At 46.3% G+C, this 13671-nt stretch overlaps 1 protein-coding gene across 1 annotated transcript in view; it reads left to right on the forward strand.

Annotated features, from left to right (window-relative positions):
* The first annotated feature begins 11469 nt into the window (after positions 1-11469).
* TDRD12 (tudor domain containing 12) overlaps positions 11470-13671 on the forward strand; it is a 55032-nt gene continuing 52830 nt past the window's right edge. Inside the window, exon 1 of the mRNA XM_044256258.1 lies at positions 11470-11596. Within this exon, the coding sequence (XP_044112193.1) occupies positions 11528-11596 (69 nt within the window). The 5' untranslated portion in view covers positions 11470-11527. The remainder of the gene's footprint in view (positions 11597-13671) is intronic.

A 13671-nucleotide genomic window follows, 5' to 3' on the forward strand; every position in this document is an offset into this window, starting at 1 on the left:
AGGTGGAGGGTGTGGGGAGGGGATGTGGCCAGGTGCCCCCTTTCCCCCAATCCCCACTCCCCACCCTCACATTAGTGACCGGCTGAGCCTCTTCCTCAGCCCTAGGGCCACCAGGTGGAGGCGGGCCCCACGAGCTGACTCCTGGCGCTTGAGACACTGGCTGGTGGGGGGCGAGCCACGTGATGCCCGGCGCCATCCACTGCGCCCCCCCGCCCCGGGCGTGTCTCCTCCCCGCGCCCCTGCCCCGCCCCGCCGCACCCGGTGCTGTGCGCAGGGCAGCCGGCAGTTGTCCCGTCCCGGCCGTTGGCGCCTCGCGGGCCTTCTAGAAGCCTCGAGGCTTGCGGGGCCGGGGTCGGGCGTGGGAGGGGCGCAGTGCCCAAGCCGCGAGCGCGCTCCCGGCGGCGTCCTTTTGGGAGGGCGCGGAGCGTCGCGGGTGGTGTGCAGCGGCCTGCGGGTCCTGGGGCCCCCCACGGAGGGCGGAGGCCGGCAGTGCCGCGAGTTTTGCCCGCGAAGCGCCTTCCGAGTGAGGGAAGACCCGGGAAGGGACGCGGCCGCGACGGTGCTTGTCTCTCCACGCCGGCCGTCCGGCGGGAGCGACGCGCGGGGAAGATGCTCGAGGTGCTGGTGCTGAAGGTGAGCGAGCGCCCAGCCCCGGCCGGCCGGCCTCTCCCCGCGCAGGGGCCGCCCCGGCTGGTCACGCCGGTCTTCGGACCCGCGGGTGGGCTTGCCGGATGGGATTCCGGACCCCCGACTGCAGATCGACAACACGAGATTTCAGTTCCAGGTGTGCCCACGTGTTGTTTGGGACTCCGTAAAAAGTTACTCATCATGGATTTACTGACTCTGCAACCTTAGCGGGGGAGGATGGACCGTAACGCCTTCTCCCGCGCTCACCCGTCCTGGGAGGCGCTGGCATAGAGCCCCCTGGGCCCCGGTCCTTGAACACGGGGACCGTCGGCTGGTCCCCTCGCCCGATGGGGGGAGGTGTCCCCATTTCAGGGCCCCTTGTGGCAACCACCCCTCCACACCCGCCCCTCCCAGCTTCACGCGGGAAACTGCTCAATCGCGCCCCTGGACTCTGGCGGCCCCTCCCCACGCGTGCGCCCTGGGGCTCCGAACCCCAGTCCTCGAGCGGCGTGAAGGAGGCGGGGCGTGCCGGCAGCTGCAGCTCCGAGTCGCGCGGGTAAGAGGCACGAGGCCGAAGACAGGGCGTGTTCACAAGGTTAGTTGGAGGGAGGAGTTTACAAACCAGAGCAAACGGGTGGGTTTTGGTCTCTGGGAAAAGGAAATTAAAAAAAATTTTTTTTTTTGTTTTTTAATCATGCTTCTGTGGGCGGAGGAGAGGAACATAGCAAATGATGGATTTTTAAAAACCATCAATTTTCCCGCTCCTTTTTTAGGTCTTAGGTAATTTATATGAGCAGAGATTCACGGACATTTGAAGCATCTGATTTTTTTAAATTTTTATTTATTTTTACAGAGAGAGATCACAAGTAGACAGAGAGGCAGGCAGAGAGAGAGAGAGAGGGAAGCAAGCTCCCCGCTGAGCAGAGAGCCTGATGCGGGACTCGATCCCCAGACCCTGAGATCATGACCTGAGCTGAAGGCGGCGGCCTAACCCACTGAGCCACCCAGGCACCCTGAAGCATTTGATTCTTACAGAGGATTTACTCCAAGACTTTTAGGCTTTTCATATCTAACTGGCAAGCCCCTCTCCATCACCAGTTCTAAACAGGCATCTCCTGTTTCTCCTGTAGGAAGACAGGGCTCTACTAGGGTTGCACCAGGGCAGAACTGGGGGCAGGAGTTGTTGGATTCTCACTGTCTCAAACTTGGGAAACAATCCCTGTCTTGGATCCTTTTCTTTTCCCTGTCAGCTCTGCTCTGTCTACACTTCCGGCTCTTAATCTACTGGCCCTTAGCGAATTTTCTATACGTACAGGAGTAGTTCCCTAAGTGTGCTGGGGGTTGCAGTTGTAGTTCTCCAGGTTAATTTAGCTTTTACGTGGATGCAAATTTTTCCCTCGGGTGCCCATCAGGAGACGAATGGAGAAGCAAAGTGTGGTCTATACATATAATGGAATACTGCTCAGCCTAAATAACAAAGAAAATTCTGATACATGTTGTAATATGGACGAACCATCCCTTGTTAAGTGAAAGAAGCCAGATACAAAAGGACAAATACTGTATGATTCTACTTCTGTGAGGTTCCTGGAGTACTTAGATTCAGAGAGACAGAAAGTAGAAGGGGGTTTGCTCAGGGGCTGAGGGGAGACAGGGGTAGGGGATTATTACATAAAGGGTGTCAGGTTTCAGTTTTGCAAGCTGAAAGGAGTTCTGGAAGTGGATGGTGGTGATGTGGTTAATGCCACTGAATATGGTTAAGATGGTAAATTTTATGGGTATTATACCACAAAATTATTATTAAAAATTGTTTACATGTCCAACTAATATTTGTTGTAATGGATTTTAGAAATAACAGAAGTAGCATCAGAAGCCTGTTAAGATGAATCTCATGAAGAAAAAGGTGTTGATTGAAAATAATGTCTTAAGAAAGCAGCCCAGGCAACGTGCCATTATGTTGGAAATGAGTCAGGCAGAGAGTATGGTGAGACCTAGTGGGAGTCGCGTAGATGGGCTTGTTCCCGCAGAAGGGCTACAGGAGAGAAGAATTAGCCATGGCATCTTTTTTGGGGTGACTGGCACCAGAAAAGCCCCAGGGCCATTGGTCATAGAGTCAAGCTGTGTGCCAGAAGGACTGTTGACATTTCTGGATAGAGGGGTGTGGACCCTTCAAATGGACAGCTTGTGCCAGGGAAGAGTGGTAGGGGTATAAGCAGGCAACGGGTGACATGGATGACATTCTGAAAGCTGCAGTCTGTGACATCCCTACTGGGGTAAAGCAGCTATTTGCTGGCTCACATGAACGATTTCAGTGCTGTCCATGGGATCTACAAACAGTATTTCAAGAGTGGTTTTCCTGCCCAGAGGAGGCCGTGTTGAGATGAAAAGGTCCAAGGACCTCTCGCATCAGCATGACTGTCAGTGGGTCAGGTCTTCCTGTTTCGTTTGGAATTATCACAGCTATTTATTTTATTTTAAGATTTTATTTATTTGACAGAGAGCACACAAGCAGGGGGAGTGGCAGGCAGAAAAAGAGGGAGAAGCAGGCTCCCCACTGAGCAGGGAGCCGATGCGGGGCTCCACCCCAGGACCCCAGGGTCATGACCTGAGCCGAAGGCAGACGCTTAAGTGACTGAGCCACCCAAGTGCCCCTGTCACAGCGTTTTAAAATTAACATCTTAATTTTTATTTTTTATTTTATTTTTTTAAAGATTTTATTTATTTATTTGATAGACAGAGATCACAAGTAGACAGGCAGGCAGAGAGAGAGAGAGAGGAGGAAGCAGGCTCCCTGCTGAGCAGAGAGCCCGATGTGGGACTCAATCCCGGGACCCCGAGATCATGACCTGAGCCGAAGGCAGCGGCTTAACCCACTGAGCCACCCAGGCGCCCCAACATCTTAATTTTTACAATCGATGTTGGAGAGGTTAAGTTTGACTAAGATATCTGGAGTTATTACGGAAATACCACACACTAAGGGAACTTGAACAGAAATTAAAGATTAGATGAAGTTATAAATTACACTTGGACACATAAATACTACTGAATGTGGGATATGACACTCATGACATTATTACTCAGGGAAGTAAAGACGTAAAGGGAAATAACAAATAATGAAGGAAATAACAAAAGATGGGTTAATCATGCCTGAGAAATAATAAAGAGTATACCTAATTTGATTAAATCCTAGTAATGACATGAAATATTTAGTTATCTTGCCAGATAAATGATTCTGAATTTATTTGAATAAAATTTAAGTATTCAAGTTTGAATGGCAAGGATAAAGGAGAAGAAAGTGGACCAAAATTTTATATAGGTGATATTTTTCTAATGGAAATACAACAGACATAACAGGGGGGAAAATGTGTAAGGGTGATTACACTGTGGCCCGTATTGGTTTATAGGCTTGGCTGGAAGCAGCCAGTTTCAGAGGCGAGAGGCTCCCCATCCTAGGGCATCCATCCCCTCCCAGTAAAGCTCGCATTCTCCTAGTTGGTAAAACCGAACCTGGCCTAAGTTTTGAGGTTTTAGAGGCAAATTAAAAAAAAAAAAAATATATATATATATATATATATATATATATATATATATATATATTTATATGTAACTTCGAAGGATCTATAATGCCTTAAAATTTTTTTTAAAGATATTTATTTATTTATTTGATAGATCACAAGTAGGCAGAGAGGCAGGCAGAGAGAGAGGGGGAAGCAGGCTCCCCGCTGAGCAGAGAGCCCGATGTGGGGCTCGATCCCAGGGCCCTGAGATCATGACCTGAGCTGAAGGCAGAGGCTTAAACCACTGAGCCACCCAGGCGCCCCTGTAATGCCTTAAAAAAATTTTAAGCATCTTTCCAACTTTATATTTTGAAGATTTTCAGATATAAAAACAAGTCACAAAAACCATATTGAGAATAACCATATGCTCTATACCCTAATTATTAATATTTTGTTGATTTGCATATTTCTTTATAAATAGATATATAGGAAATTACTCTTTGCTGACACATTTGAGAATGAGTTTAGAACTCTAAATCCTTACACATGTATTTCCTAAGAACCAATACTTTCTCTTACATCATCATGATGTAATGATCGCACTTGAGAAATTCAACATTGATCCTTACCATAATACATAGTCTGTGTTCAAATTTCTCCATTTGTCTCAATAATGTCTTCTCAAACTTGTTTTCTGTGCTCCAGGATCCAATCAAAAATTGTACACTGGGGGCCCTGGGTGGCTCAGTGGGTTAAAGCCTCTGCCTTCGGCTCAGGTCATGATCTCAGGGTCCTGGGATCGAGCCCCGCACTGGGCTCTCCACTCAGAAGGGAGCCTGCTTCCCCCTCCTCTCTTTCTGCCTGCCTCTCTGCCTACTTGTGATCTCTGTCTGTCAAATAAATAATAAATAAAATCTTTAAAAAAAATTGTACATTGCATTTAGTTGTCATGGCCTCTTAGTCTCCTTTAATTTAGGTCAGTTCCCTGGCTTTTTTGTGTCTTTGATGTCATTGAAATTTATGAAGAACAAGGGCAGTTGCTTTGCAAAATATCACTCGGTTCAGATTTGTTTGTTTCTTCATAATTATGTTTAGGTTAGGCATTTTTAGTAAAACTACAGCATGGGCAATATCACATCAGAGGACAAGAAGCTTTTAAAATCATTCTTGTGATTAAACATAGTTAAAAGTCTAAATTTTTATTAGAAAATATGCTGGACATACAAAAAAGTATAAAAAATATAAACATCTGGAAATCCACCAAGGTAAGTAGCTTTGTCAAATATTTTAACATTTTGCCATGTTTGCTGCACCTATTTTTTTTTTTTTAAGATTTTACTTACTTTAGGGAGTGGTGTATGTGAATGCAGGTGGGGAAAGGGGTCAGAGGTTGAGAAGCTCAGGCAGGCTCCCTGCAGAGCTCAGAGCCCTTGGAGGTGGGGCTTCATCTCACAGATTGAGATCAGGACCTGAGCCAAAACCAGGAGTCAGACGCTTAACTGGCTGAGCCACCCAGGCTTGCTTCTTTTTTTTTAAATGCATAAACTATTTCTTATTTTTTTAAAAGATTTTATTTATTTATTTGACAGCGATCACAAGTAGGCAGAGAGAGAGGAGGAAGCAGGCTCCCTGCTGAGCATAGAGGGCTCAGTCCCAGGGCCCTGAGATCATGACCTGAACTGAAGGTAGAAGCTTAACCCACTGAACCACCGAGACATCCCCATAAACTATCTTTTAAATTGGGGTGCGATTTATATATGGTAACCTTCATCATTTTTCATGTAGAATTCTGTTACATTTTGAAAATCATACATTCCTGTTACCACCACCACAATCAAAGTAGAGAGCAGTTCCCTCACCCCTCCATTACCTTTCGCTCCTTTGTAGTCCTTTCTTTGCCCCAGTCCAGATCCCCTGGAACCACTGACCTTTATCTTCCCTGTTAGCTTTGTCTTTTCCAGGATGTTGTAAGATTGGAAATGTGGGTGGGTACACAATCACGCCGATCATGCTGTGGGGCTAGCCTCCCCGTCAGGCTTCTCTTAGTGGGTGCATTTGAGACCTGCCTTGGTGGTTGTGTGAGTCTTGAGGGCTTCCTTTTTCCTGCTGAGCAGTCCTCCACTGAAAGAACATGCAAGTTTGTACAGTCACCAGCTGGAGGCCCTTTGAGTTGTTTCCAGTTTGGGGCGATTATAAATAAAGCCGCTCTAACCTTTACAGACAGGTTTTTGTGTGAACCCAAGTTCCATTTCACGGATACATAACTAGGCTTGGATTACCTGTTTAACTTCATGAGAAAATCTTCCGTGGTGACCATACCATTCTGGGTTCCCTTTGGCAATGTGTAAGAGTTCTTTCTGCAGGGCGCCTGGAATTGGGATTCTTGACCTTGGGGTTGTGAGTTTGATGTGTAGAAAGTGCTTAAAAAGTGAAGTGTAGGAATTACTTAAAAATAAAATCTTGGGGCGCCTGGGTGGCTCAGTAGGTTAAGCCTCTGCCTTCAGCTCAGGTCATGATCCCAGGGTCCTGGGATCGAGCCCCACATCAGGCTCTCTGCTCAGCGGGAAGCCTGCTTCCCCCCCCTCCCCCGCCTGCCTCTTTGCCTACTTGTGATCTCTCTCTCTGTGTCAGATAAACAAATAAAATCTTTAAAAAAATGTCTAGTTGTTTTGCATCTTCACCAGCATGTGATATGTGATAGGGTCAGTTTTATAGATTTTAGCTGTTCTGGTAGTGTTTAGTGTGTAGTGGTATCTTCTTGTGGTTTTAATGTGCATTTTCTTTTTTAAGATTTTATTTATTTATTTGACAGAGATCACAAGGGCAGAGAGGCAGGCAGAGAGAGAGAGGAGGAAGCAGGCTCCCCGCGGAGCAGAGAGCCCAATGTGGGGCTGGATCCCAGGGTCCTGGGATCATGACCTGAGCTGAAGGCAGAGGCATAACCCACTGAGCCACCCAGGCACCCCCTAATGTGCATTTTCTAATGATGGATGACATGTTAATCATCTTTCTGTGGGTTTGCTTGCCATCCTTCCATCCCTTTGGGTTAAGTGTCCATTCGGATCTGTCCATTTCTCTACTTGGTCATTTTCTTACTCAGTTTTTAGCCTTTATATTGTGGATGAAGTTCTTTGAAGTTGGATGTGATTGCAAATATTTTCTCCCAGTTTATGACTTTCCTTTCTCTTATCAATGTCTTTCAACAGGCAAATTTTAAAATTTGGATTAGGTCCAACTTATCAATTTTTGCTTGTACAAATTAAACTTTCGGTGTTATATCGAAAATCTTTGTCTAATGCTTCGTGACAAGGATTTCCCCCATGTATTCTTTTTTTTTTTCTTTTAAGATTTTATTTATCTATTTGACAGAGCATCACAAGTAGGCAGAGAGGCAGGCAAAGAGAGAGAGAGGGGGAAGCAGGCTCCCCGCTGAGCAGAGAGCCCAATGCGGGACTGGATCGCATGACCTGAGCAGAACACAGAGGCCTCAACCCACGGAGCCACCCAGGCGCCCCTCCCCCATGTATTCTTTTAGAAGTTTTATAGTTTTATATTTTACATTTAGATATAAGACCCATCAGAGTTAATTTTTGTATCTGGAATGAAAAATAGATCCAATTTAATTTTTGTAGATACAGATAGTTAATTGTTTCTGCATCATTTGTTAAAAAACTACCCTTTCTCTGCTGAACTCCTCTTGTGCCTTTATCAAGACTCAGTTGACCATATACACGTGGCTTTGTTTCTGTCCTGTTAGGTTATGTCTCCAGGAGCCCTGTTCTTTTTTTTTTTTTAAGATTTTATTTATTTATTTGACAGACAGATATCACAAGTAGGCAGAGCAGCAGGCAGAGAGAGAGGAGGAAGCAAGCTCCCTGCCGAGCTGGATCCCAGGACCCTGGTACCATGACCTGAGCTGAAGGCAGAGGCTTTAAACCACTGAGCCACCCAGGTGCCCCATGATTACTACAGCTTTTTAATAAATCTTGAAATCAGGTGGTATGAGTCTTCCAACTGTGTTGTTCTTTTTCAGAAGTATTTGAGCCATGTTAGTTCCTTTTGCCTTTCCAGTAAGAATTTCCTAGTGAGTTTGTTGATTTCTCAATTCCTGTTGGAACTGAGTTGTATTTATGAATCCTTGTGGGAAAAATTAACATCTTAGTCCATGAACACAGTATACTGGCATTAAAGAGGCCTTCCTTGGTCTGTTTGATTAGTTTTTGTACCTTTCAACACATATTTTGTTGGGCTCATTCCTGAGTAATGCTGTTTTTTTGGTGCTATTGAAAATGGTGCTGTTTTTTAATTTAAATTTCCAGTTTTCATTGCTGGACTATAGATGTACGGTTGATGTATTATGTGACCTTTTACGCTTTTTTGTAGATTCCTTAGGATTTTCTATGGAGATATTGTTTGCAAATAGAGACCCTTTTCTTTCTTCATTTCCAGGCTTGCTAACAACCTTTTTCTTACTTCATTATACTAAGATGGGCCTCCAGTATGATGTCAAATAGTAGTAGTGAGCACACCACTACTAACTTTTTTTTTTTTTGTATGTTTTACTTTTTTGGAATTCCCTTTTCCCAGATTTTTTTTTTTTTAATATAATTTCCATTTTTTCCATGAGATTCTCCTCTTTAGGAAACACAGAAACTCACCACAATCATCTTGTCCTTAAGTTACTCAGCCCATTTCTAGCAGCTGCTTTGATGGCCTTGCCTGGTCATGTCAACTTCTGGGTGGTGTTGGGTCCACGTCTCCCGACTGCCTTTGTCCTTGGCCACGCCTCCATTTCCATCTCCTTAGGTGGCCGGTATCTGCATGTAGGGTACTGCAGTTACGGTGAAGAGTGCCGGCTGACCTGCGCTTTGGTCGCTCGCGGTACGGTCCGGGAGGCTTGGGTTACACTCCTCAGGCCCGTCTGCTTTTGCCGAAGCACGCTGTGCTTGTCCAGCAGTGCGGGCTGGGTTCACAGGCATGGCCGTCAGCGGTTTCCCGGGAGAGGCCGAGGTGCCTACTGAGCCTCTTGAATTTGGCCGGACTCCCGCTGCAGACAGTTTCCCAGTGATGGCTGCCAAAGACAGACAAAAGCAGACATTGGTCAGAGCATTAGCTGCCGGCAGAGGCGGCAGGAGCTGGGGAAGGCGAGAGGGGGCCGAGCATTTTGAGGGAAGACTGAGGAAGAGGAGGGGAGGGGCTCCAGGGATACTGGGATCAGGAGCCGGTCAGTGCTTGCCCTCCGAGGAAGGAGGTCCCAGGTGGCCGCCACGGCCTCCGGCTCTCCACAGGTTCTCCTGAGTAGCAGGAGGTACAGACACATCTCAAAGGGATGGGGAGGGTTGGCACCTGTCAGCCCTTCTGAGGAAATGCTCACAGGAAGGTCAAGGGTCTCTGTCCGAAGCCGCCTAGAACAGACCGTGGCTTCTCCTGGTGGCCTTGAGCTTCCCCAGGCAGGCAGGCATTTTGGGGGGGTGATTGTCATCCCCGGGAAGGGCCTCTCTGTGCAGAGGTTTGGGGAGGTGACATGCTACGAGTTTGCCGTTCTCAGGGGCAGCAGCCAAAACTGTGGTGTTTCTGTCCACCTTCTCAGGGTCGCTTTCCCCTGGACTGTGGGGCTCACTGTGCCATACAGGCTCGCCGAGAACTTGGCTCTCCCCTTGGGGCTCTTTCAGAATTTCTCCCCTCAACGTACAGCTGTAGCCCCCCAAACTCCCTTCTCTGGTTCCTCAAGCCGCACACACAGTGGCTTTCTGCCTGAGTTGCAGCCCTTCCTCCTGGACTGGAAAAGCTGTGAGGAAATGTGGATCTCCCCCAAGGCCAATCCTCTTGGCAAAGCATCCAGTCCCTGTGGTTTCTGTTCTCTTCAGCGCTTTTGTGTTTATTATTTCGTATTTTTTCCTGGGCTGATCATTGTTACTTGCAAGTGCGTTAGTCCCTGTAAACCACTCTGCCATGACCTGGAACGAGAGTGGCCCACTGTCCTTTTTTCCCCCAACTATTTATTATAAAAATATTCAGATATTTAGAAAAATAGGATATTAATGTGAACATCTGTTCACCTGCCACTTGGTACCTAGGACTGGAAGTATTTTTTTTTTTAAGACAAGTTTTCTTGAATTGTTCTGTTATTTTTTTTTAAAGATTTTTTAAATTTATTAGATCACAAATAGGCAGAGAGGCAGGCAGAGAGCGGGGGAAGCAGGCTCCCCGCCGAGCAGAGAGCCCAATGCGGGACTCGATCCCAGGACCCTGAGATCATGACCCGAACTGAAGGCAGAGGCTTTAACCCATTGAGCCACCCAGGCACCCAGGACCGGAAGTCTTAAGATGTCATTGCTTTTAGGCCCTTTCAGTAGGCAGAGTTAGGAAATAAATACCTTTGGAAAGTCTTGAGTTCTTATTGATATCTTCAAGTCAGATTTAACTTTTTATTTTACATCTATACCCTCTAACGATGAAAATCTTGGTTTCTAATGACACTGCTCTATATCGAGATGCATTCAGAGAAGTCTGACTTTCATCCCCACCTCCTCTATTCTTGGCTTCCTGTAGGTCATAACTTGTATTTGTTTTGGTTTTTCTGCCGTCATTTATTTTTTTATTTTATGAACAGAAAATACATGTATTCATATTTACCTCTCCTTCTTACAAAGACACAGCATATTGTAAACATGAAACCTTGCTTTTGCATTTTATCATGAATATTTTAAAAATAGAGGAGATGGGGCGTGTAGGGGTACAGTCGGTTAAGCATCTGCCTTTGGCTTGTGTTGTGTCATGATCTCAGGATCCTGGGATCAAGTCCCCTACCAGGTGCCCTGCTCAGCAGGGAGTCTGCTTCTCCCTCTCCCTCTGCCTTCATGAGTTCTCTCTCTCCAATAAAGAAAGCCTTTAAAAAAATAAAATAAAAAAAATGCAGGACATTGATTTCTGCTTTTTTGAGTCACAGCACATAATTTTAAAAATTACTGATGTGTTATTGGTTATATGTTTTTTTTAACTTTTTACATGTTTTAGAATTTTATCTTTGCATCTTTTACCTGTTATCCAGCTGAGTTGAAATATAATATATAATAACATAAATATAATAAATAACATTGTATGAGTTTAAGGTGTACAGTGTGATGACTTGATCTATATTGACAGTCTTTTTTTTTATCTTTTACCTTTGGTCTGACTATAAAAGGCAGGTGCTCATCTAGAATTTGTTAGACCACTTAAATTAGTAACAGTTATCATGCCTCTAAAGTTCATTATTTTATGGTTCTGTTTTTTAAATCAGGCATTGTTTTGTTTGTCTTTTAAAATTTTTACAGATTGAAGATCCAGGATGCTTCTGGGTTATTATAAAAGGATGTAGTCCCTTTTTAGATCATGAAGTTGATTATCAAAAACTAAATAGTGCCATGAATGACTTCTATAATAACATGTGTCAAGATATAGAAATAAAACCATTAATGTTGGAAGAAGGGCAGGTATGTGTCTACATGTGTTTTAAGCACTGTGTCTTGAAATACTGCTTAAAATGTACACATTTTGGTGACAAAAGCTTTTAGGGTGTTTTAATTGCTCATAATCACTGCCTTGTGTTAGGTTCTTTTGGCTGCACAAGATTCGGGCTGGTTTTGGAAAGCAGAGGTTGTAGAAGATTCTAGTGGGGCAACAGGAGATAGAATGTCATCCAAATTCAGGCATCGGGCCGTCCTCCTAGGGCTGGGAACCGGAGGCTCTTCTGAATCTAGTCTAGATCTGCCATGGGTATGAGGACCTCGGCTGAGGGGGCATGGGAGTTTTCAGTCCAGGGCCAGTGCCTCCCTTTTGTGGCTCATGTCTGTGGCCACGTCACGCTTGTTCATTTTCCTTGCCTCACATCACAGCCCCTTCTTCCTTTCTTGCCGCCTTGGCTCCTGGGCCCGTTGTCTCATTCTCTTTGCAAGTCAGTCACTTTTCAGAAGAGTTTGAATTTTTCTACTGGGAAAGGTTTATAAACTCTGAGAAACATTAGAAATAATTGGAACACCCCTCCCCTTTCAAACAAAATCTTCATTAACCACATCATTTTTTTCCATCCCATTGACTTGTTGAAGTGAGGAGATCCAGTCAGTTGTCCTTTTAAAATACTCCACATTTTGGAGAGCCTGAGTGCCTCCCTGTGATGGTGCTGAACTTTCCACTCCCTCTGTTTTATGTGGATGAAGCTTTGGATAGACTTAAGGTCAGGTTTCTACCCCTCAGAGTGACTGGGCTGTTGAGCTTCACCTTGCGTGGCACTGGGAGGTGATTGCATTGTTGGCACAGCCCAGCAGATTGGGAGGGCGACGCCAGAGTCCTGCCTCCAGGGGGTGCCCGTCCGCTTTTCCTGCAGAAGAGGCACCGTCCTGTGACCGGCACCGCCTAAACAGCCCTTCTGTTGAACCTTCCCAAACGGTCACTTTCACATGCGTTCTGTGTCCAGAGGTCTGTGTGGTTCTTCTCTCCTCTTCAGTTTTTAAAAGACTGTATTGAACTCACGGCTTTCAATATATTCCATCAGCTGTCCTCATTGTTCTTGATGCTTTAATTGCCCCCTGTTGGGTTGGTGGAAGCCCTTTACGCCACCAGTTCAAAGCCAGCTGAACTGCTATCTGTTTAAACCCTCCACCCTTTGGCAAGATTTCTCTGCGGTTATTTGACTTTGGAATTATGGGAGGCTCCCAAGAGCCCATCCCTTGCAAAGTGGCCACTCTGTGGTGTCCGGGTTCAGTTCCCGAGTGTGGCAGTCTCCTCTCTGCTGGCTTCTTCCTGGTCGGATACAGCTTTCTCCCCATGGGGCCCTTTCTGAGCCTGTGGTCGGTGTCTGGTTTGCCGGTCTGGGTCATGGTCAAGTCTGCTCTGGCCTAGCAGCCCCGTTGGGACGGTGGGTTGGTCAGGTGGCTGTCATTGCTGTGGGGCAGTTTCCCTAGAGTGGGGCTGTAGGCATGCACTGATTTCTGGAGTCATTCAGCGAGTAGTTGTCGGAGGCTCCGGGCACAGCAAGCACAGTTGTAGGTGCTGGGCACATGCCGGTGCAGAAGATAGCCCGTCCTGGAGCCAAGGTGAACCTGGGTGGGGATTTTACAGGGGTCTGGCCACGTGCTCGACACCCATTCATAAGCTTTGTTTTCTGACTTAAGAAGGCAAAGCAATGCATTTTCCTTGTTTTACTTTCAAAAACTTGTCCTTATTTAAGGAGTCAGCATGACTGGGGGAGGAAATCCTGAAATAGGACCTGGCTGCCCTGTGCTCTGGTTACTGCCCAGCAGGGGCCAGTGCGGGCAGCCCCTGCTGCCTCCCCACCCCCTTCCTCTTCTGGAAGGTAGAATGTGGGCAGAGATGGTTTGGGGCTATCTTTTTGTTCTCTCCCACGGGTTTGTTGTTTTTTTTTTTAATTTAAAAAAAAATTTTTTTTCTTTATTTATCTGACTGAGATCACAAGTAGGCAGAGAGGCAGGCAGAGAGAGAGGAGGAAGCAGGCTCCCTGCAGAGCAGAGAGCCCGATGCGGGGCTCGATCCCAGGACCCTGGGATCATGA

The sequence above is a fragment of the Neovison vison genome, chromosome 7, assembly GCF_020171115.1.
Source record: "Neovison vison isolate M4711 chromosome 7, ASM_NN_V1, whole genome shotgun sequence".
Taxonomy (NCBI): Eukaryota; Metazoa; Chordata; class Mammalia; order Carnivora; family Mustelidae; genus Neogale; species Neogale vison.